Below are 21,444 nucleotides of genomic sequence, written 5' to 3'. Positions count from 1 at the left end.
GTCATCTTCCAGGACGGCACACCTGAGAGATGAGAGGCTCCTCCCTACAGGAAACACAATCAATCGACAGCTGTTTTAAGTCCCCACCCTTCCCCTTGATCCTCAGTTTTTGATTGTGTTTCTCCCTACACAGCGAAACTGTTTGTTTTTTTCCAAATGACCCGAAGCCTGGGGCTGGTGGTCTCCCCCTGGGAGCCGGACCACAAGCCTGGGAAGCCTCTGGGTCTGGTAGGATATTCTTGTCCTTCCTGGGGGGTTCCCCTATCTTTTCCTCAGGGCGGGCAGCAGAAATTGGAAGAGCCGCCCTGAGAGCTGAAGGACCCTGGGTACAGTGGTGTACCCAGAACTTCAGGGGCCATTATCCTGTCTCCCCCTCCTTACCTGTACAGGTGGCTGTTCAGACGGGGGTGCTGGCCATCGGTTCTTTCCAGGGGGATCTTGTCCCCGACTCCTGGGTCCCCGGTAGCTCGCGTGGGCTGCCGGAGAGGGTGTGGCAACAAGCACCCGCGTCATTTTCAAACTTCGGGAAAATGGCAGCGGCGTTCTTACCCAGGAGGGAAGGCTGAGAGTCAGTAGGAGCAGGCGCCCACATCCTCCTTTCTCTAGAGCGAGGAGGCACCAGTTTACTACGGTGGATGTCTGCCTTAACCACCTCAGATATGAAGATGGGAATGAGGAATGGAAGGCATTGCCCCCCCCCATGTATATAGACTGACTGACTGGTACAGTGCAGGACACAGCCTAACCTAGCACCTCCCTATGGGGACAGCAGTTGGGGGGGGGAGCACGTTGGCGGCTATCCTCCTTGCGTGTGGACCATAAGGATGGAAAAGCAAGCCCGCTGGCTGTGGCAAAAAGAGGAAGACGACAACGGTGAGTACTTTACTTTCCTTTTGCCGTGGGAAATTATCTGCAAAATCCCCAATTCCAGCCAGAGGGTTTCTGGGCATTTGAGATCTCACCTGGGGTCTGGATTCAAATAGCCCTTAAGCTTCTGCTAAAAACACCAGCCGCAGCTCCCTCTTGCATCAGAGAAGCTGTATGGTGGACAGGTGGTGCAGAGGAACGAGTGTGCCTAAACCACCTCAGATGAGAAAGAGGTAGGTAGGCCATTGCTCCCCCTTCCCCGTGTATATACTGACTGGTGCAGTGCAGAACTTGGGGTCGGGATACAAATAGCGCAGACGCCACTGCTAAAACCACCAGCCACAGCTCCCTCTTACAGCAGAGACACTGTGGTTATCGCAGCAGTAGGTTGCCAGCCTCTCCCTACATGCCCAGTTGTGGTACATTTAGTAGGGATGAATATAGCGTACAGAGGGGACCTGGTAGATACAAAGTTACTTACAGGCCAGGTATACCACTGAACAGGTTATTAATTGGGCAGTGGTTGGTGGATTCAGAAGCTCCCCTGGTCAGCAGGTGCACTAGGTTACCGGCCCTATTAGCCCAGCTGCTAGGAATCTGAAGTTGCTTCACAATGTTTAAAAGCTGACCTAACATTCAAGGATGGGCAGAGACCAAGCTACTGTGTGGCACAGTAGGGGTTCCCTTGTCACAGATCCTCCTTTTGGGGGTTGCCTGCTATAGTTAACTTTCATAAGCTCCAACCTCCCACTCCACCTTTACACTGTGTTTATATTATAATGTAGGAGGTAAGAAGAAACTTTTTTTATTGGTTTGGGCTACAATCCACTCAGTGGCAGATCTAAAGGCGATTCACCATAGATCGCTCCCTACATCCTTTTAATTGAGGATTTTCTGTGCAAACCTATGCAAGAGCTACATAATTGATTGTTTGAAGCCTGCAAATAGCTATTTACCTCCCAGGCTAAACTGGTAACCACCTCTTCTAGAGAGGTCTTAAATTGGTCTCTAGGGCTGGGCTCATTGAGACTTTAGTTGCTAATCAGCACCACCTGGATTTGTGCTGGCTAGCGTTTGCTCAGTCTATGGAGGTAAGGTAGGACAACAACTACTACTAATAGTAGGGTGTCCAACCATTTTAGGATCTGTTCCTTCACTGGTGGTGAAGGTTTAGTATCTACAGCCCAGGCTATGCCTATGAAATAAATTGCCTGTTGGTTATTTCATAAAGGGATAGACCATGACTCCTCATTGGCTGCACACCAGTAGACCTCAGTAGTGAAGGTTTGTGCTTGCTGGGATGTTTTTGTGGCACAGCAGAAATACACATTGAGATTTGTGACATCTCTGCTTAATAAGGACTATATTGCTGTACATCAGAAATGCACTGCACTGAAGCTTGTTTGCTGTCCTTTATATCCTAAAGGTACTGCTTTGTTTGGCTACAGATCAGAAAAATACAACAGTGAAGGTGGTCTGTACTTTCTGGTTTTGTGTTGCACAGCAGAAATGCACATCATTGAGTCTGGTGACATCTCTGCTCATAATGGTTATATTGCTGCACATCAGACATACACAAGATTGAGGTCTGTCTGTGGGGCTTTGTGTCCTGTTTTACTGCCTTGTTGGTTACTTATCAGAAAGGCAGCAGTGAAGTCTGATGGTCCTGATTTGCGTGGCGCTGTGCTGATTCAGACAGTGCTATTAACAGCAATGGCTGCCGAGTTTAAACATGCGATTTGACATGTTGAGTCGCATGACAAATCATTTCAATATGGATGTGCTATCTCTATTCATAGTGTTTTATTGTTGCACATCAGATTTATACAGCATTAAGGTCTGTGAGGTTTTGTGTCCTGTATTACTGCCTTATCAGAAAGGCAGCAGTGAAAATTGATGGTTCGAATTTGTTGGGCTACATAGTAGAAATACAAATTGAACCCCTGCCAGGTGTAGTACATATACTGCCTTTGGTAATCCGTGTAGCACCAAAAAGTGGTGTTGTGCTGATTTTAGCCAATGCGATTTGACATGTTGAGTCGCAAGGCCAAATCGCTTCAATATGGATGTGCTATCTCTATTCAGAATTGTTATATTGTTGCACATCAGACATATACAAGATTGAAGGTTGTCTGTCCTTTTATGTCTTGCATATACTGCCTTATTGGCTGCATATCAGAAAGGACACAGCAGTGAAGGTTGCTTGTCTTTTTCTGATTTTGTTTTTGCTGCTCAGCTGAGAGACACATTGAGGATGGTGGCCTCTCTGCTCAGTATTGGTATATTACTACACATCAGACATACACAAAGATTGAATGTTTGTGTCCTGTATGTCCTATATTTACTGCCTTATCGTTTGTATATCAGGCTAAGCAGTGTTTCTCATGGATCTACCTTTCTGCATCTTGGGGATACACAGCAGGGGTTTGTTGGCTGCAATCCTCCAGGGAGTCACAGCATTGGGGACCCCTTACTTGTTCGACCTGAAAATTGCTATTTGTTTTTTTCCCTGCGACCTGTGTAATCTTGAGGTCTGTGGATCCAGGAATCAGGGACTGCTGGTGTCGCACAGACACAAATGGTACCCATTGGAAGCCATAGTATATGACTTCTCATGCGTCTTGCAGTCCCAAGTCGCAGGTTGGGTCGCACAGGTGTGGGAACCCTAAACTTATCTGTCCCTTCTGATTGAGGTTTTGCTACACAGCAGGAATACTCATCATGACGTTATTGTTTTATTTTGCAGCAGACCAGAAAGATTGCAGCTGTAAAGGCTGTCTGTCTTTTTCCTCAGTGTCTGCTTTTATGTTGTTGCACAGCAGAAATACTCAAGATTGAAGCTTGTTGGTGCTTTCTGTTTCAGAAAAACACAATGCTGCAGGTTGCTTGTGTCCTTTCTCAGTGTTGGTTCTATCTGAACTACACTACAGAAGTGCATGACAGAAAGGATTGTCTTGTGTTCCATATTTTTCCCTGTGGCATAGCAAAAATGCACAACACGGGAGTTTGTGTTCATATTAATCTTATAACTGTGGTGGTTTGTCAGAAATACACAACATAGAAGTTTGGGTCTTTCTGTCTTTATAGCCTTGTTTTGCTGTACATAGGTAAAGCACAACAGTAAAGGGGGTTCCTGTCCTTTCCGTATTTATATATCAGTTATGACCTAGCTAGCTGCACTAAAGAAATACGCAGCATTTAGGGTTTGCTTGAGTCTTAATGTTTTTACGTCTTGGCAGCACATCAGAAAACCAGACTATGAGGACTGTTTGTCTACGTTGAGGTTCAGATTTGGGTCTCTTCCCATATTTGATATATTGGTTTAGCTAGTCACACTCAGGCACACAACATTGTTGTCTATGCTTGTGTCCTTTCTGTCTAAATCTATTGTGCCGTGCCCACAATCTATGATCATTTTATTTGTGATATTAATAATGCATGTATCACCTTTTTGTATTTCAGCCTTCTTTTCCATGGAGGGGCCAGGAGTTCGGGCTGCAGCTGCCACATGTCAGAAAACCTTGACCACTTGCATTCAGGGATGCCAGAACCATTTCCTAGGGTTGAAGCCCTGTAGGGTTATGGGACACTGGAGGAAGGGGATAATGAATCGCCCTGTTTAGTAAGAACTTGGAGAGTTCTGTTCAGAGGAGTATTAGGGCCTAAGGATGAAGTATAAAGATGTATACCCGATCGAATAGGTTTCGGCTCGGTGCATGGCCTTCATTTTGCCCTTTTAGCAAAACTAGACATAGCAATATGGGTAGTCTACTCCTGCTAGGGACTTTAATCTCCTGAAGAAGGCTCTCAGGCGTAAGTAAGGACATAGATTGGGGCGTGCCTTAAACCCAGGGTTCAAGCTTCTGTTAATCTATTTCCCTTAAGTAGGCTTCCCTTTAGTCTTTTGCTGACATAAAGATAAAAAGGAAGCAGTTTTATTTCCCTCAACAGGATAGTGTTAAGACAGGCCCTCTTATTGATTAATGTAGTGTCCTTGTCTTACACAGGTCTCTTATTTATCTTTTTAGTGGTTCTAAGTAGCACCTACAGGCATAATAGGCCATGGTTGTTAGATGTGTGAGATAGGCAACATTGCTAACCTACAAGTTTAACATGTTTTCTGATTCCATTTTTAAGAGCCCATTTCACCTAGATACTGCATCTGAAGCGGAAAAGGCAGGAACATCTGTGGAGCAGACCTGCAGATCAGCCGCATGATCCAGCTAAGATGCCTTCATCAAGCATATGAGCGTATGGAGTGGAGGTAAAGCTCACTGCAGAGCCAAGGTTCGCCAAGAGGGTCTTGCAGTGGCCCCACCCTAAGGTAGGCCTGAGGTACTTGTTTATCCTCTCAGGTGTGCCGTCCTGGAAGATGACTTGAGAAAAGTACCAGTTACTTACCGGTAACTGTCTTTCTGGGAAATCTTCCAGGACGGCAGGCCTACTTCCCGCCCGTTGGAGGAGGGAAAATTCTAGAACACTAGAAGGTGAGTACCTATGAGGAATGATTTCCCTTGTGAACCTGGTTCAGGAGTTACTTCTCTACAAACTGAGGATCAAGGGGAAGGGTGGGGACTTAAAACAGCTGTCGATTGATTGTGTTTCCTGTAGGGAGGAGCCTCTCATCTCTCAGGTGTGCCGTCCTGGAAGATTTCCCAGAAAGACAGTTACCGGTAAGTAACTGGTACTTTTTTTTTCGTCCAAAAGTTTTGACTACCTGTTTTTATTTAATATATATATATATATATATATATATATATATATATATATATATATATATATATATATATATATATATATATATATATATATTTTTTTTTTATCTAAATCATACATACAAGTAAACTGATTGGAGGTTTGTTTTGTTTAATAAATGTTTAAATGTAAGAAATTTTCTGTATCACTTATGAAGGCTGCTTTCACACAAGAGCGAGCAGGCATTGATGGTAAAACGCTGCTAGTTTTAGCGACGCTTTACCATCATTTTAGCGGTGCTATTCAGCTGCTAGTGGGGGGCATATAACCCAGCTAGCGGCCAAGTAAGAGGTTAAATGCGCCCGTGAAGCACCGCTGCCAAATCGCATTGCATGCGCTTCGGCAGTGGTGCTCATTAATATCAATGGGCAGGAGTGGTGGAGGAGCGGTATACATGACTCCAAACGTGCTGCTTGCAGGACTTTTTTATTTAACGTCCTGCCAGCGCATCGCCTCAGTGTGAAAGCACTCTGTCTTTCACACAGACTGCAGGGGAGCCGGTTTGCAGGCACTTTACAGGTGCTATTTTTAGCCCCAAAAGCGCCTGAAAAACGCCCCAGTGGGAAAGGTGTCTGTTAGATTTTATGAGATGAAGGGGGATAAAAAAAAGGAAAATAAATCGGCATCATATATCGGCCATCAGCCGCCATGATTTCTAAATATCAGCATCGGCCAGAGAAAAACCCATATCGGTCGACCTCTAATCCTGACCCTCACCTCTTGAATCTCCCGAAGGTAAGGAAGAAAATGTCTCTGTTCAACTTTCGGACGTACTTATGTACGTCCACGAAAGTTGAAAATTTATTTCGTTTCCTGGGAGGGACATATTTCAGTCCTTTTATCTTAATTACATTTTTCCTCGCCTGTAAGCACAGCTTTGCTGAGATTAAAAATACCCACGCCTAATGCATACTTTTTTCTTTTCCTCCTTTATAGGCGCTACCCCCCTCTAGAGCCTCTTTTGGTTTGGGACTTTGGGAGGGGTTATGGGTGGGTCTGTGAAAACCCAAAGGTTGAGACAGGCCTGGGTAATTGTAATTATATGGGGTCCTTATATAATCTTCCTCTTCTCTGTTTTAATAATATCGGTCATGATATGTTTCATAGGGACCCTCATCCTGAAGAGGAGCATAACGATTATTGGTACATACAGGAGTGCTATGGACATGGCTCTCTCTCCCGTATCTGAATCTCTCATGCCATGATCTAGATGGCCCACCAGAGTAGTCACCATAATTGGACACTCTGGCAATTCCATCATGGTTACCTCTACCTCTGGTATTATGATCTTTACCTCTATAGTTTGAAGGATGTCTGCCCCTGGTATGGTCTCCTGAATGATATGCACTCTGGGTTCTATTTTTAGGGGTATGAACGACATCTCTATATTCCACAAATCCTGAAATTGGAGGGGGCAGGGGATCATAAATCAGCCTCCTATCATGGTTCTGAACGATAGGTTCTGAGATTTACATAGGCGGAGCAGTGGCCCCTGGATTGCTCCCTAAGGTGACCTTTTTCTGCCAAGAAGGATCTTCAAATGAATGGAGAGAGAAATATACAGTTAGTCTGGCCTGTTTCCTCTCCACCAAAAAGTGGAAGTAAACCCATCGATTTAAACAGTTAAAAAAAAAAGGCATGCCGGATGTGCTAACTGCACATTGGCTGTGCTCTCAGCCAAACTATCAAACCATCCAATGGCTGGTGTCATAACGAATCGCATGTGCAGCACCATAGCAGTTGAAGATTAAACAGAGGCAAAGATGGCAGCTTCCTTGGCTGAAACCGATGGGGGAGTTTACTTCCACTTTAATATCCGCCTCATTGAAATATCTGAACCACGGTTCAAGGTCAGTATCACTTTGTTGTGGGTAGACATTCCAATGTAGGCCATCACTAAGGACACCAGAATTTTTGTCTGGCAAAGAGTGACACTTTTTATCACCAGTTAAAACCTTTTGCATTAGAACTTTGCAGAGAGGGTATTCAGTGCCATAGGTGACCTCTCTAGAGGCCGGCGGAATAAAGCAAGGGTCATGTTGGCACAAAGTGTTTTCCCTAAAATGAATCAGACAAATTAGAAGTGTTGTTTTTCTCCAGTTATTAATAATATAAGAAGCATACCTAATATTTGTGGGTTGGGCTTATTGCGATAAGAAGAATCAATAGACAATAGCTACCTAAATCTGTAACTTCGATTGTTTGGCGATGGCCACAGCTCCAAAATGATCTATTAATATATTCCAGTTTACAATTATGAAATCAGTGTTCATTTCCATAACATCAAATATGACCAGGTATCCAAACCTCTGATGTGTGTGGTGTGTTTTTTTGTTTTTTTTGTTATCCATATCCTATCCATAGAAAAATATACTTTCAAATAATATGTATGTCCTAAAAGCATATTAACATTATATTAAAAATCAATTACTACTGACCAGCGAAGTAGCAGACTTGCAGATGGCTAGTATTTGATTTAATTTACATGTACCTAACAAGTTTTTATTTTTTATTTTTTGTGTATTTAGGATGTTGGTACAAACTGATATTAAACAGAGGAGTTTCAAATATATGTTGTTGCTTTTATAAAAAAAAATAGATCTAAAATTTGATTTTACATTTTCACCTGGGTAAATCTTCTTCAGCACAGTAAACCATTTGTCAATAATTCTCCTGCGCATTTTCTTTGTCATGTGATTTCTTTTTTGTATTTTTTTTGTTAATGCAGATATGAATGGTTCCAGACAGATTCTAATGTTATCGTAGACATATACACCAAGCAAAAGGTGAGATTAAAGAAAAAGGCTAGTGAAGTGGTTTTGTTTGAGTGATTTTGCTACATTTGGCAAGGATATGTGTGCGATATGTTTCTTTCATATTGTTCAGTCACATATGCGTCACTGACTCTTATGAACAAATGTAACCTTTCTGAGCTGGAAAGTGAATACATGATAAAGGGAGCAATAATAACAACATGTATGTCATTTTGCCTGCAAAATAAATTCAACTTCAGTCAAACACTGTATTTCGAGTTTGGAAATCTTGTCCCGCATTTATGCAGTACATAAATTAGTTTTGAAATAGTAATATACTGCACTTTCTGCATACATACAGTAAGTAAACATATACTATACAAGGTTTGACGTTCTAGGTTAGGGAATTGTTAAAAAAAAGAGGGTAACTAAAGTCAGGTATTCCAAGAAAGCTATGTTAAAGATCAAAGATGCGAGAAAAAAAAGAAAGGTTATACATTTAAAAATGGCTAAAAAATACCTCTATCAGCCCATAGTGAGTTAGTTTAGGAATGGAATAAATTCAGCAGAGTAGCCCCTTTTATAGTAGTCGGCATTCTAATTAAGTCATTGAAAGGGCATGCAGTACAGTCCTCAAACAAGTGTCTAGTTGAACCTAGTGTAACATTAAAGGATGCAAAGGCATCTCTTAGACCTGGTTAGTTCAGAATATATTGGACAGCCATTTAACAAAGGTTCTATTTATAAGAAGTTGCCTAGGAAACTACTGCCCCCACACCCACCCCCATTTATGCCCACCTTGCCACGGAATAAGCTGTCAGGATGTGCAACTGGAATGATTGTCTTTGGACAGATGGGGCAAATGCTGTTTGTTTATTTAAAAAAAAATGGTATGTATGGAGAAAACACACTATTACAAACCAACACCCAATCCAAGCTGTGATTTTCCAAACCTACAGCAAACTGGAAGAACATCAGTTTGTGATATAAATCTTTAAGGAGATCCTGTCATCAGACCACTTTACTTCTACCTCAGCAGAGGGAGCAGAGGTGCTGGTCCAGAACACATAGTACATATAAACTCTCAGAAGAGGAGAGGGCTATGATGTGCAAATTGGGAGGAGCACATTGCAGGTGAATCATTTATAGAAAAGAAAAACACTGCAAGCAAGTATGTCAAATACTTGATTTTTCTTTGTTTCTACCTGCACTTATTTTCATTGGTGACAAGGCTTCTACAACCAGGATGTGTAACAAACCAACTGTCAGCAGTAGGGAAAAATAATTGATTCCCTGCAGATTTTGTAAGTTTGCCCACTTACAAAGAAATGAAGGGTCTATAATTTTTATCATAGGTGTATTTTAAATGATGGAGACAGAATATCAACCAAAAATCCAGAAAAAAACACTGATTCACTGTTATAAATTGAGTTGCAGTTCAGTGAGTAAAATATGTATTTTACTCACTGAGCAACGATGTTGGACTTTGTGTCTTTTTTTTTTCAACCTAACTATGGAGTTACTAACTACGTAACTCCACAACGACTATGTGAAGTTACTAACGCTGTAACTTCACAACGCAAGCACAGTGGACTAGTGTGAAGACATCATTTGAATTTTTTTTTTTTAGCTTTTCTTGCGCTAAAGGTGCTGATAATGGCTGATAGTAAATTCATATCCATTTAAATTCATGATATTAAACAATTTCCATTCAGTTCACCTCTAATATTTTATTCTCTAGGGTGTCTGCTTTCAGAAAAAGTTTTTTGAGGTTTTATATACATTTTCAGGTCTAAATATTTTTTTAACGTGCAAAAAAAATACAAAAATGTCTCTAGACTATAAAAAGGGTTAAAGAACACAACCGTGATCTAATGCTGCATACACATGACCGGTTTTGCTTTCGGAATTAAGTCCAAACGTTTTTTTCGATAGAATTCCGACGGAATTCAGCTCAAGCTCTCTTGCATACACACGGTCACACCAAATTCCAACAGTCAATAATACGGCGATGTACAACATCTACAACGCCACTATAAAAAGGAAGTTTAATGCTTCCGAACCTGCGTGGAATTGTTTCCGAGCATGCGTCGGAATTGCATACACACTAATGGAATTTCCTATAGAAACTTCTTCCACACAAGACCAGAAATTGTACATGAATATAACATTTTTGTAAATGGAAACAAGTTAAACCACTGGGTGGTGTTGGTTAGTAGACACAAAGTGTTTAAAAGTTATTGCCAATTAACGACTGCTGAAGTACCACTAGTTACCAAGATCAACTTTTTGTATTAGTGAAGATGTGGAATATATAAAATGCAGTGCCTAGCTCTTAGAAAATACAGATGTCTTTATTATTATTATAAGTTAGATGAAGAATTGTATTTTAGAAGCATGCTCTATTTCAGAAAATTCCTTAAGGGGATTACAAAATGTTCAGGTAAACTGTTATCTGTATTGCTCACTAATGTGTATTTTTTGCTTGTTACAAATTTTTTTTGTGCAAACCACTGCAGTACAGTGGTGTGAAGTGACCTAATTGTAAACCGGGTATAGGCTACTGGAGACCACACTGGACTGATTTGATCAATCACTAGTGGTTGAGAGGCAGGTCCATGGGGAATGAAGAGGGGATCACTTCCAGTGGGTTGAACTCAATTGGGGGTGGTGACGATGAACTCCTCTTGGGGGCCTGGGCTACTACCTTTTTGGTACAACCATGTGGTAATTTCAGCAGGAAGTACATGGGTAAGGAGGGAGGAGTCCCTGGTGTCAAGAATAATTAAACTTTCAGTGTAGGGTTCAAAGAACGTTTATTGAAAATATAAACATCAAGCCAAACATATAAATTGAGCCAATGCACTTCAGTGGAATTGCCTCTTTCTTCAGGGCTGTTAGTGCATACTTTTGGATTGGGGTGGGCTGTGTCTTATGGAGCGAATATTGACCAGGCCTGGTCCCACCTGCTGCTGCCATGTTGGTACCGGCAGAAGAGGAAGGGGTGCAGAGGACAGACATTCCAAGCCCTTTGCAAGCTCCGGGTGATCTCCCGCTGGGCCTGTCACTCAGACATAAAACAGAGCAGCCCGATCGGCCGAATGGAGTAGGGCCGTTCGGGCTGCTCTGTCTTTTCTCAGGCAGATGTCATGATGTCAGGTCAGGCTGCAACGAATGGGACTGGTGAGGACCCCCGGGAGTATCATCTCCATGGGATGAGAAGCCAGAATCCGAAAGGAAAGTGATGCAATGACGAATATTGATTCATTAAAATCAAAAGCTGGTAGGTTTGAGGTGTAGTGCTCTGCACCCTGAGGACAACCTGAAACAAGTCAATCAGAGCCTCAGCCTCAAATCACATGCTTTTCAAAAATAGATGGACCTAATATGCACCCATTAGTCCAGTGCCCCACACAGTGCAAAGGACTGGTTTAAATGGTAAGTCTGCTTCTGTGTCGTATACTACCAGCTGACCGAGATGTCAAAGTCCCTTTTCTGGTCTGCAGTAATTAACTTTCAGCAATTTCTAAAGTCTGCCCATGTGGCTCTCCATCTCCAACTTGTACCCCACAATATTTTGGACCGGCCGCCACTGTGTAAGAGATCAATATATCAGCAACCCTCTTTGCTTTGGAAATAAAAGTAAAACTACCATTAGTTTATATCTAGAGCTCTAAATAGCTCTGCTTTTAGAAACTCTAGACACGCTTTTATTTTTATCATAATCCTTTTACAAGTTTTAAAAATTTTAGGCAAATTTGAACTGAATTTAATTACAATGTGAAAATATTTGGGGAAAAATTAAACGTGCCCCACTTGGCAAATTATTGCACGTTTAACAACTTCAGCCCCGGTAGAAATTACCCCCTTCCTGACCAGAGCACTTTTTGCAATTTGGCACTGCGTCGCTTTAACTGACAGTTTCACGGTCGTGCGACGTGGCTCTCAAACAAAATTGACATCCTTGTTTTCCCACAAATAGAGCTTTCTTTTGCAGGTATTTGATCACCTCTGTGGTTTTAATTTTTTGCGCTATAAACAAAAAAAAGCGCAAATTTTGAAAAAAAAAAAAAGCATTTTGCTATAATAAATATTCCCCAAAAATATATAAAAAAAACATATTTTTTCCTCAGTTTAGGCCGATAGGTATTCTTCTACATATTTTTGGTAAACAAAAAATCGCAATAAGCGTTTATTGATTGGTTTACGCAAAAGTTATGGCGTTTACAAAAATAGGGGATAGTTTTTGGCATTTTTATTCATTTTATTAATTATATTTTTTACTAGTAATGACGGCGATCAGCGATTTTTCTCCTGACTGGGACATTATGGCAGACACATTGGACATTTTTTACACTATTTTGGGACCATTCTCATTTATACAGCAATCAGTGCTATACAAATGCACTGTGTAAATGGCACCGGCAGTGTAAGGGTTAAGTGTGTCCTGGGGAGTGTTTCTAACTGTGGGGGGGCATGGCTATGTCCCGATTACAGGGAGCAGAGATCAGTGACACTATCATTAGGCAGAACGGGGAGATGCTTGTTTACATTAGCTTCTCTCCGTTCTTCCTCTCTGTGAGGCGATCATGGGTATCCCCATGGTGATCGACTCCGCGGGACCCGCGACCCAACTCAGTTTGCTGCATGCCCTCTGGCCGCTTCTTAAAGGACCACATACAGATACGCAAGTTTGCCTGTATGAGCCCTTCTGCCGATGTATATCGGCGTGAGGCGGTCGACCAAGCAGTTAAAGTAGTTCTAAAGGCAGAACATTTTTCACTATTGCATTGCCTGCATTAAGGTAAAAAATGTTCCAGGGGTAGTATTTCCCCCTCACCCCCCCTATATACTTACCTGAGCCCTCTCTCAATCCAGCAATGTGCCTGTCTACAGCGGCATCCCTCCCCCTCTCCCTCCCCCTCTCCCTCCCCATCTCCCTCCCCCTCTCCCTCCCCATCTCCCTCCCCATCTCCCTCCCCCTCTCCCTCCCCATCTCCCTCCCCCTCCCCCTCTCCCTCCCCCTCTCCCTCTCCCTCCCCCTCCCCTAGAGAGGCAGCAGGGGGATCCAGGAAATATAAAATGTTTGTTATTTTAGAAGAAAAAAGCTAGAATTGATGAATGCTTTAACAGTGTTGTGAGAAAAGTTTAGTTTCAGTGTTTGCAGTTAAAGGTGCTATTTTTAAATTTCCACACCTGGAATTGTACATTTCATGAGGTTAGCTGTTTAAGATATATTAGTGTAATTTTGTAATTATTATTTTGTTTGTTTTTTCTCACTCCAAATAGAATATGAAATTGAATCTTGTCACTGTTGACTATGAAGAGAACATCTTCAGAGTGGAAATAACTGTCAGGGATTATTCCTATCTTCTTTTAGTTGGTATGTTTTTGCTTACTCAACCAATGTCTGGTAATCTTTTCAAGCAAATAAAAAAGGATCCATAGGGGGAACACAAAATGGGGAAAAAAAATATGTTTCCACGAATTGCAGGGACTTAAAGAAGAAGTCTTGGTTCTTTTTTTTATTACAGCATTTTGTCCCCCAAGAAAAAAAGTATGAGCAGTACATTTCCCATCTTCCTACTTGCTATGGAAGGCTAGCTGCATGATTGGACAGGATGCTCCTTGCTTACCCCCACAGCTGTCAGACAACACAACTAGCAAGGAGATGGCTGCATTAAAGTTATATTAAAAGGTGTGTGTGTGTGTGTGTGTGTGTGTGTGTGTGTGTATGTATGTGTATATATATTATATATTATATGTGTGTGTGTGTGTGTGTGTGTGTGTATATATATATATAGCAGGCCAGATAATTCTCCTCTCGGGTCCCCCTCCGGTTCACCCGAGCAGGCTCTCTCCCATGCCACTGCTCTATCTGTCCATTCAGATACAGAGCTGTGGCTCGGCCCTGACCCCTCTTCCTCCTCATTGGCTAACTGACTTTGACCGCAGCAAGAGCCAATGGCGCCTACTGCTGTTTTGGCAAATGAGTGAGAGAACCAAAGCTCTCGTGCACATTGCTGGATCGAGGTGGGGCTCAAGTAAGTGTTGGGGGGGGGGGTTGTGGGGAGATGCTGCACACAGAGTTTTTTATCTTAATGCATACAATGCATTAAGGTAAAAAACCTTCTACCTGTAGAACCACTATAATAGTGGTCGCTTATCTGCGCTGCCAAGAGGAATGTGTGTCATTCAGCCTTTCAGAGATTGCTGCTTATTGTATTTGTGCCAGCTGTCTGCAGGATATAGCCCAATGGACCAACGGGATGTCAATAAATGGCATGTGTTTTAAAAGCCGAACAATGCCAAAATGTAGGCAAACATTAAGGCACACGTTGTAAAAAGGCAATGACGTGTGAAATATTTAAATGGTATTTGTTTTAGTCATAATGATCCCAAACTGTCTGCATATAGCAAGGTATACAGTATGAATTAAAACATGTAATAATAAGCATATGTAAAAAAAACACAACCATAAGTAAATCGTATCCGTGTCTTTAATGCACTTTAAAGCCGAGGTCTGCCCACTGCTGCACGTACTGCAGCTGCTGACTTTTAATAATTGTATATCTACCTGTCCTGGAGTCCAGCGATGTTGGCACCACATCTGATGTTTCCATCAGCATTGCGAGTAAGGGAACCCAGCAGTGTAGCCTTATGGCTTCACACAGGGAACCCTCCTGCGCATGAGCGAGAGTCCACTCCTCTCTTCTACTGGCCCCGTGGCTGAGGCTCCCGGAGGTTTAGACAGGATACCTGTGAAAGACAGGTATCCTGTCACCCATCCCCCCCAAAAGGTGCCAAATGTGGCACCGGAGAGGGGATCGAGTACAACGAGCAGAAGTTACACTTTTGGGAGGAGTAGCAAAAAATGGCTCCAGGATTACAAAAGGGTAAACACAAGAATTTATTAAAACAGGTTTTTTTGGTTCCATCATCATCATTTTTTTGGTTAATCAAGGACATACCTTTCAATAAAGCATTTTTTTTTACAGCTTCATATTACAATACAAGGTAGGGATATCATAATTCCCCTGTAAACATAATTGTATTTAACATCTTGCATTACAGACATAGAGGAAAAAACAAGAATATTCAGTAATATTCTTCTTTTTTTCTGTCTTCTATATCAATATGTTGAAGATGGGAAACGTAAGACCATTCTCTTTTAATCCATTATTTTTGTTTGGTATGTTCCTTACACGATTTGAACATTCCCTGTGCAGAACATAATGCCTTTCCTGCTATCTATTAGAGCTGAGAGAAAAAAACATTTACATTTATATTGTTCAAGATTTTGTTTTTCGTCTTCAATAGTGCTAGTTTAACATGATTGTTTTTCCAGTCTTCCACATTAAAAATAGAAGAGATAAACAACCTGAATAATCTGCAGATTAACATTATTGTGGCAGCTGTCAAAAAACATGGAAACAGGAAAGTGCAAACATGAGTAGAATCTTAATGAAAAAAAATAACATTTTATAAAAACATTTTTTAAACAGTTTCTACATTTTGGCCAAAAACATCAATGAAATTTTCCGAACATGTACAAATTGAGGTAGTGCAATCCATAATTGTCTGTAGGTCTGCAAAGCACTTTATCAAATCAGCCGACATACATGCCACTGTTGAATGTAAAATATGTGCTATAAAAGGGATATGCAGAAATGAATAGCCTAAATCAATTCTTACATATAAAAAAAATAAAAAATAAAAAAAGTATTACTTTTTTTCCTAACAAAGGTGTCATACTTACCTGCTCTGTGCAGTGATTTTGCACAGAGCAACCCTGAACCTCCTGTTCATGAGGCCCCCACAGGCCCTCCTGGAGCACTCACTCCTGCCCATTACCACCAAAGCAGGCAGCTCAAGAGCAAAGAATACTCTGAAAGACACAAAGGGAATGTGACCCTAAAGAAACTGTCTGAATTATGTAAAGCGGTTTGACCCAATCCTTCTCTGGAATATGTTATCAAAAAATTGCCAACCTACAAACTGTGTTTAAAAGGGAATTGAACAAAATACGGGAATCACAAAAAATCTGGGGTTGGAACTGTTGACATTTTATGTACCGCAACTATAGTACTTTGGGAGCCTAGGGTTTGTAACAGAACAGGTTAAAGTGGTTGTAAACCCTTACAAACCACTTTGACCTACAGGTAAGCCTAGATTAAGGCTTACCTGTAGGTCCAAGAAATATCTCCTAAACCTATAATGGTTTAGGAGATATTTGCCCAAAAACGGCACCGCTGTCTACGGCGCATGCGCCGTAGACAGCGGCGCGCAGGCGCACTGAGCGCGGCATTCTCAGCGACGGAGCTGCCGCGCGTGTCGGCTCCCGTGCACATGCGCGGGAGTGACGGCTTCGCCGAATGACAGCGGCGGAGCTGCGAGACCCCACCAATAAGATGGATGCGGCGGACTACAGGGGACAGCGGCGACTTCGCTGGCTCCTGTGTCAGGTAAGTGACACATAATGGGCTACTATGCAATGCATAGTAGTCCTTTATGCTTTGCCTTTGCAGGGAATGAAAGAGGAAGTAAACTCATCAGGGTTTACTTCCTCTTTAATGAAAGAGCATCACTATGCACTCTACCATCAACCTCTGAAGCCTCACAAGCCTCTGATGATTCCCTGTGCCTTGAACGGGATCTTGAAAGCACACATGACGAACTATTGACAGGACTGCTGTGAAACTGCTCAACACTGCTAATTATGACTTGGTTCCCACAACTCCATTACCACCGGTCCCTCCGAGGCAAGAAGAGGAGAAGTTTGGATGATGCCACCTCTGTGTTTCTTTCAACTGCTGCGCTGCAAAGGAAGCCAGATGAGGCTGATGCATTTGGAATAGCGCTGTCCAATAAACTGAAGAAGATGCCGGTTGAGCAATGACAAATTGCAGAAATATTGCTACTGGAAGTTGCAAATAGAGGTGTCAATGGACAGCTGACACGAATAACCTATTTAACAGAACCACAAGTTTCACCATCGGGAACACCTATGCATCCCTATGTGCCCCAGCCATTACGCCACCAGGGCACACATTGGCAGTATCCTCCAGCAGAAAGGTCATATTCACAATGGTCAGTTGATTTAAACTATACCCATTTATAGATCTTTGTTATTTTATCGCCTTTGCTGTCCGATTTTTCAGTTTTGGCAAATGTTATGGTTTGATAAGCACAATTTCACAATTTTTGTTTTGCACCTTTTCCTATTAAAAAAGGATAAAGATTTGTGCATAATACACGTATGTTATATATGTAATATATATTTAATGTTTTCATAGGTTGTTTTAGCACAGTTGAATAAAGATTTTTTTAATGTACATATACACTTGTGCTTCTGTTATCATGTCTCCATGTTCTTTTAAACCCCCCCCCAGTTAATTTAAGGCCATGGCCATTTGGAGTAAACTGTCAAAGGCCAAACTTTAGGTTTCCGTGACACAAGTGTGATTTAATGGTTTTACACACTTTTGCAGCCATTGACATGACGTTCATTGCCAGGGTATTCTCACATATTGGTCTGGGGGATTTTAATTACACAAATTAATTACACAAACAGCCAAATGCATGTTTATGCTGCTGTTTCATGTTCTTTATTACAGTATGTTGTCACTGATGTTTTGTATGCTGTTCGCTGTACACTGATGTTCATCATTCAGTAAAAACAAAACATTTGAATAGCATACAATAAAGATTTTTAATTTCAAACTATCATTGTTTACATTTCTATTGTGGTTCCTTTGTTTTTTTCCTTTATGTGCAGTACACTTTCATCAAATTGTTTTGTTCGATTACTATACTATTTGTGTGACTATCGTTCATTCTGCTCAGAAACTACAAACATTTTCAGTGTTCCTTCTGACAAAATTCATATGATTGCCTGTAATTGGATGTAGGAAGCCGTGTACTAATGAATAAATTATCGTACGATCTTGCCAAATGTGTTTTCTAAATACAATTTTCTGTGTATGGGGCTTAACTACTTGCCGACAACCCGCCGCAGATGTACTGCAGCAAGGTGGCTCGGCTGCACGAATCGCCGTACTGGTACAGCGATTCATGCACTGGCATTTGTAGGCACGCGTACTCTGATTGGCCAGCAGGGGAGCCAATCAGCAGGTCCAGAGGACTCTCTCTGCCGGCCGCCCGCGACCGTTCCCTGCAGAGACAGAATTGGGATCTGCCGAAGAAAGCAAGGCAGATCTCCAATCTGTCAGGGGATTACATTGAGATCTATCTTCCTACTAAACAGGAAGACAGATCTGTGTGTTTCCCCAGTCACACAGTCCTCCATACAGTTGGTAATCACAAACAAGGAACACATTTAAACCCTTGATCGCCCCTGATGTTAACCCCTTCCCTGCCAGTGTCATTAGTACAATGTCAGTGCATATTTTTAGCACTGATCACAGTAATAATGTCACTGGTTCCCAAAAAAGTGTAAAAAATTTCAATTAGGTGTCCGATCTGTCCGCCACAATGTCGCAGTCCTGCTGATTACGTGTAAAATAAATAAATAATAAAAATGCCGTAAATCTATCCCCTATTTTTTAAATACTATAACATTTGCGCAAGTCAATCAATATACGCTTAATTTTTAGTTTTTTTTACTAAAAATATGTAGAAGAATACATATTGTCCTAAACTGATGAATACATTTTATTTATATATATATATATATATATATATATATATATATATATATATATATATATATATATATATATATATATATAATTTTTTGGGGGGATATGTATTATAGGAGAAAGTAAAACAAAATGTCATTTTTGGTGAGATACTTCCAAGGGATGCAGGCCCAAAAGCTTGCCTCATTAGTGCCCTGCAGGTGCAGCTGCTGGTTGATAATTATGAAATCACTCCTATTATATTCACTTTCCCACATGGACACAGACAGACAGTGATTTCTTCAGAACAACAGGTAGGAATCTCCAACAGAGTTTGTTAAAATACTTGCAACGTACAGAGATCAGCGGAGTTACACTTTAACCACTTCAGCCCCAGGAGGATTTACCCCCTTAATGACAGGCCATTTTTTGCGATACAGCACTGCATTAATTTAACTGAAATTTGGACAGTTGTGCAGCGTTGTACCAAAACAAAATCAACGTTGTTTTTTTTCCCCCCACAAATAGAGCTTTCTTTTGGTGGTATTTGATCACAACAAAAGACTGCCAATTTTGAAAAAAACAATATTATTGCAGGGGGTGCCTGAAATTTTGACTTCTGGGAAAATCAGTGAGCAAATCACACAAGCGGGAAATTATGTTTCTGGGGGCCATGTATAGAACACCTCCAAGTAGCCATATTGCATTGCATATTACAGAAAATTACAGCGTGGAAGATTGAAACGGAAAGGTCATTTATAATAACATGCAATTACAATATGACTTATGTTGCAATTGTATAGGTTATATTATTTTTTCTTTCTTTTCATTCAACCACTTGCTCACTGGTCACTTAAACCCCCCTCCTGTCCAGACCAATTTTCAGCTTTCAGTGCTGATTCACTTTGAATGACAATTGCGCGGTCATACAACACTGTACCCAAAATAAATTTTTATCATTTTTTTACCACAACTAGAGCTTTCTTTTGGTTGTTTGATCACCTCTGCGGTTTTTATTTTTTGAGCTATAAACCAAACAAGAGCGACAATTTTGAAAAAAAAACGCATTATTTTATACTTGTTGCTATAATAAATATCCCCCAAAAATATATAAAAAAAAAACATTTTTTTCCCTCGGGTTTAAGCCAATACGTATTCTTCTACATATTTTTGTAAAAAAAAAACATAATCGCAATAAGCGTCTGATTTGGTTTGTGCAAAAGCTATAGCGTCTACAAAATAGGGGATAGTTTTATGGCATTTTTATTCATTTTTTTTTTTACTAGTAATGGCGGCGATCAGCGATTTTTATCGTGACTGCAACATTTTGACGGACACATTGTATAATTTTGACACATTTTTGGGACCTTTGGCATTAATAAAGAGATCGATGCTATAAAATTACATTGATTACTGTAAAAATGTCACTAGCAGTGAATGGGGTTAACCACTAGGTGGCAGTGTAAGGGGTTAAGTGTTCCTAGGGGCATGTTTCTAACTGTATGTGACACCACACTGATCACTGCTCCCGATGAGAGGGAGCAGACAATCAGTGTGATGTCACTAGGCAGAACAGGGAGATGCTCATTACATCAGCATCTCCTCGTTCTTGAGCTCCTTGACACGACCGTGGGTATCCCCGCAGCGATCGAGTCCGCGGGACCCGCGACCACAGTCGCAGAGCTCTCGGCAGGCGCTTGCGCACGGCGGGAAATTCAAAGTAATGTACGGGTACGTTACTTTGCCCAGCCGTGCCATTCTGCTGACGTATATGTGCAGGAGCCGGTTGGGAACCGGTTAAAAAAAAAAAAAATGTTTATAGTTTGTTATAAAATTTTGCAAACAGGTAATTTTTCTCTTTCGTTGATGCACTCTGATGAGGCAGCAGTGATGGGCACCGATGGGTGGCAGTGATGGGCACTGATCGGCACTGGTTGGTTACACTGATAGGCAAGCACTACTAGGTGGCGCTGATTGGCACCACTGGTGGGCATTGATAGGTTGTACTTGTGGGCATTGATAGGTAGCACTGGTGGGCACTGGCAGGGGGTACTTCCTCTTCAGGATGTCCCTTGAAGATAAGCCGTTGATCGGCTTTTTTTTTTCTCCTTGCGCTATCAGCCTGAGGAGAAAAAAAAACAATTACCAAGCCTTTGTTTAGATCATGTGATCAGCTGTCATTGGCTAACAGCTGATCACATGGTAAGGGGTCGGGACTGGCCCCTTACTCGGATCTGTGATCACCCGAGTCTTGGTGACTCTGTGATCACAGCACGTACAGCGCGAAATTCAGGTCCACGCTGTGGCCTTCATTCATCTATAGCGCAGATGGCAAGAGGGTAAGCTAAGGGAAATTTTTCTTGTAAAGTTGATAGCCCATTTTGCCTTTAGCAAATTAACACTTATGTCTCTATTGATCAGATTCACTT

The 21,444-nt window shown here is 41.5% G+C and overlaps 1 protein-coding gene across 1 annotated transcript in view; it reads left to right on the top strand.

Annotated features, from left to right (window-relative positions):
• The window catches only part of CYB5R4 (cytochrome b5 reductase 4), a 190,635-nt gene that overhangs the window by 80,894 nt on the left and 88,297 nt on the right, over nt 1-21,444 (top strand). Inside the window, exons 7-8 of the mRNA XM_077487313.1 lie at nt 8,351-8,408; nt 13,665-13,758. Coding sequence (XP_077343439.1) covers nt 8,351-8,408; nt 13,665-13,758 — 152 coding nt within the window. The remainder of the gene's footprint in view (nt 1-8,350; nt 8,409-13,664; nt 13,759-21,444) is intronic.

This window comes from Lithobates pipiens, unplaced genomic scaffold (assembly GCF_037356315.1).
Source record: "Lithobates pipiens isolate NorthernLeopardFrog02 unplaced genomic scaffold, aLitPip1_a1.2 Scaffold_18, whole genome shotgun sequence".
NCBI classification, from domain to species: Eukaryota; Metazoa; Chordata; class Amphibia; order Anura; family Ranidae; genus Lithobates; species Lithobates pipiens.
Note: the sequence above shows the minus strand (reverse complement) of the source record. Positions and strands in the feature narration are given on the sequence as shown.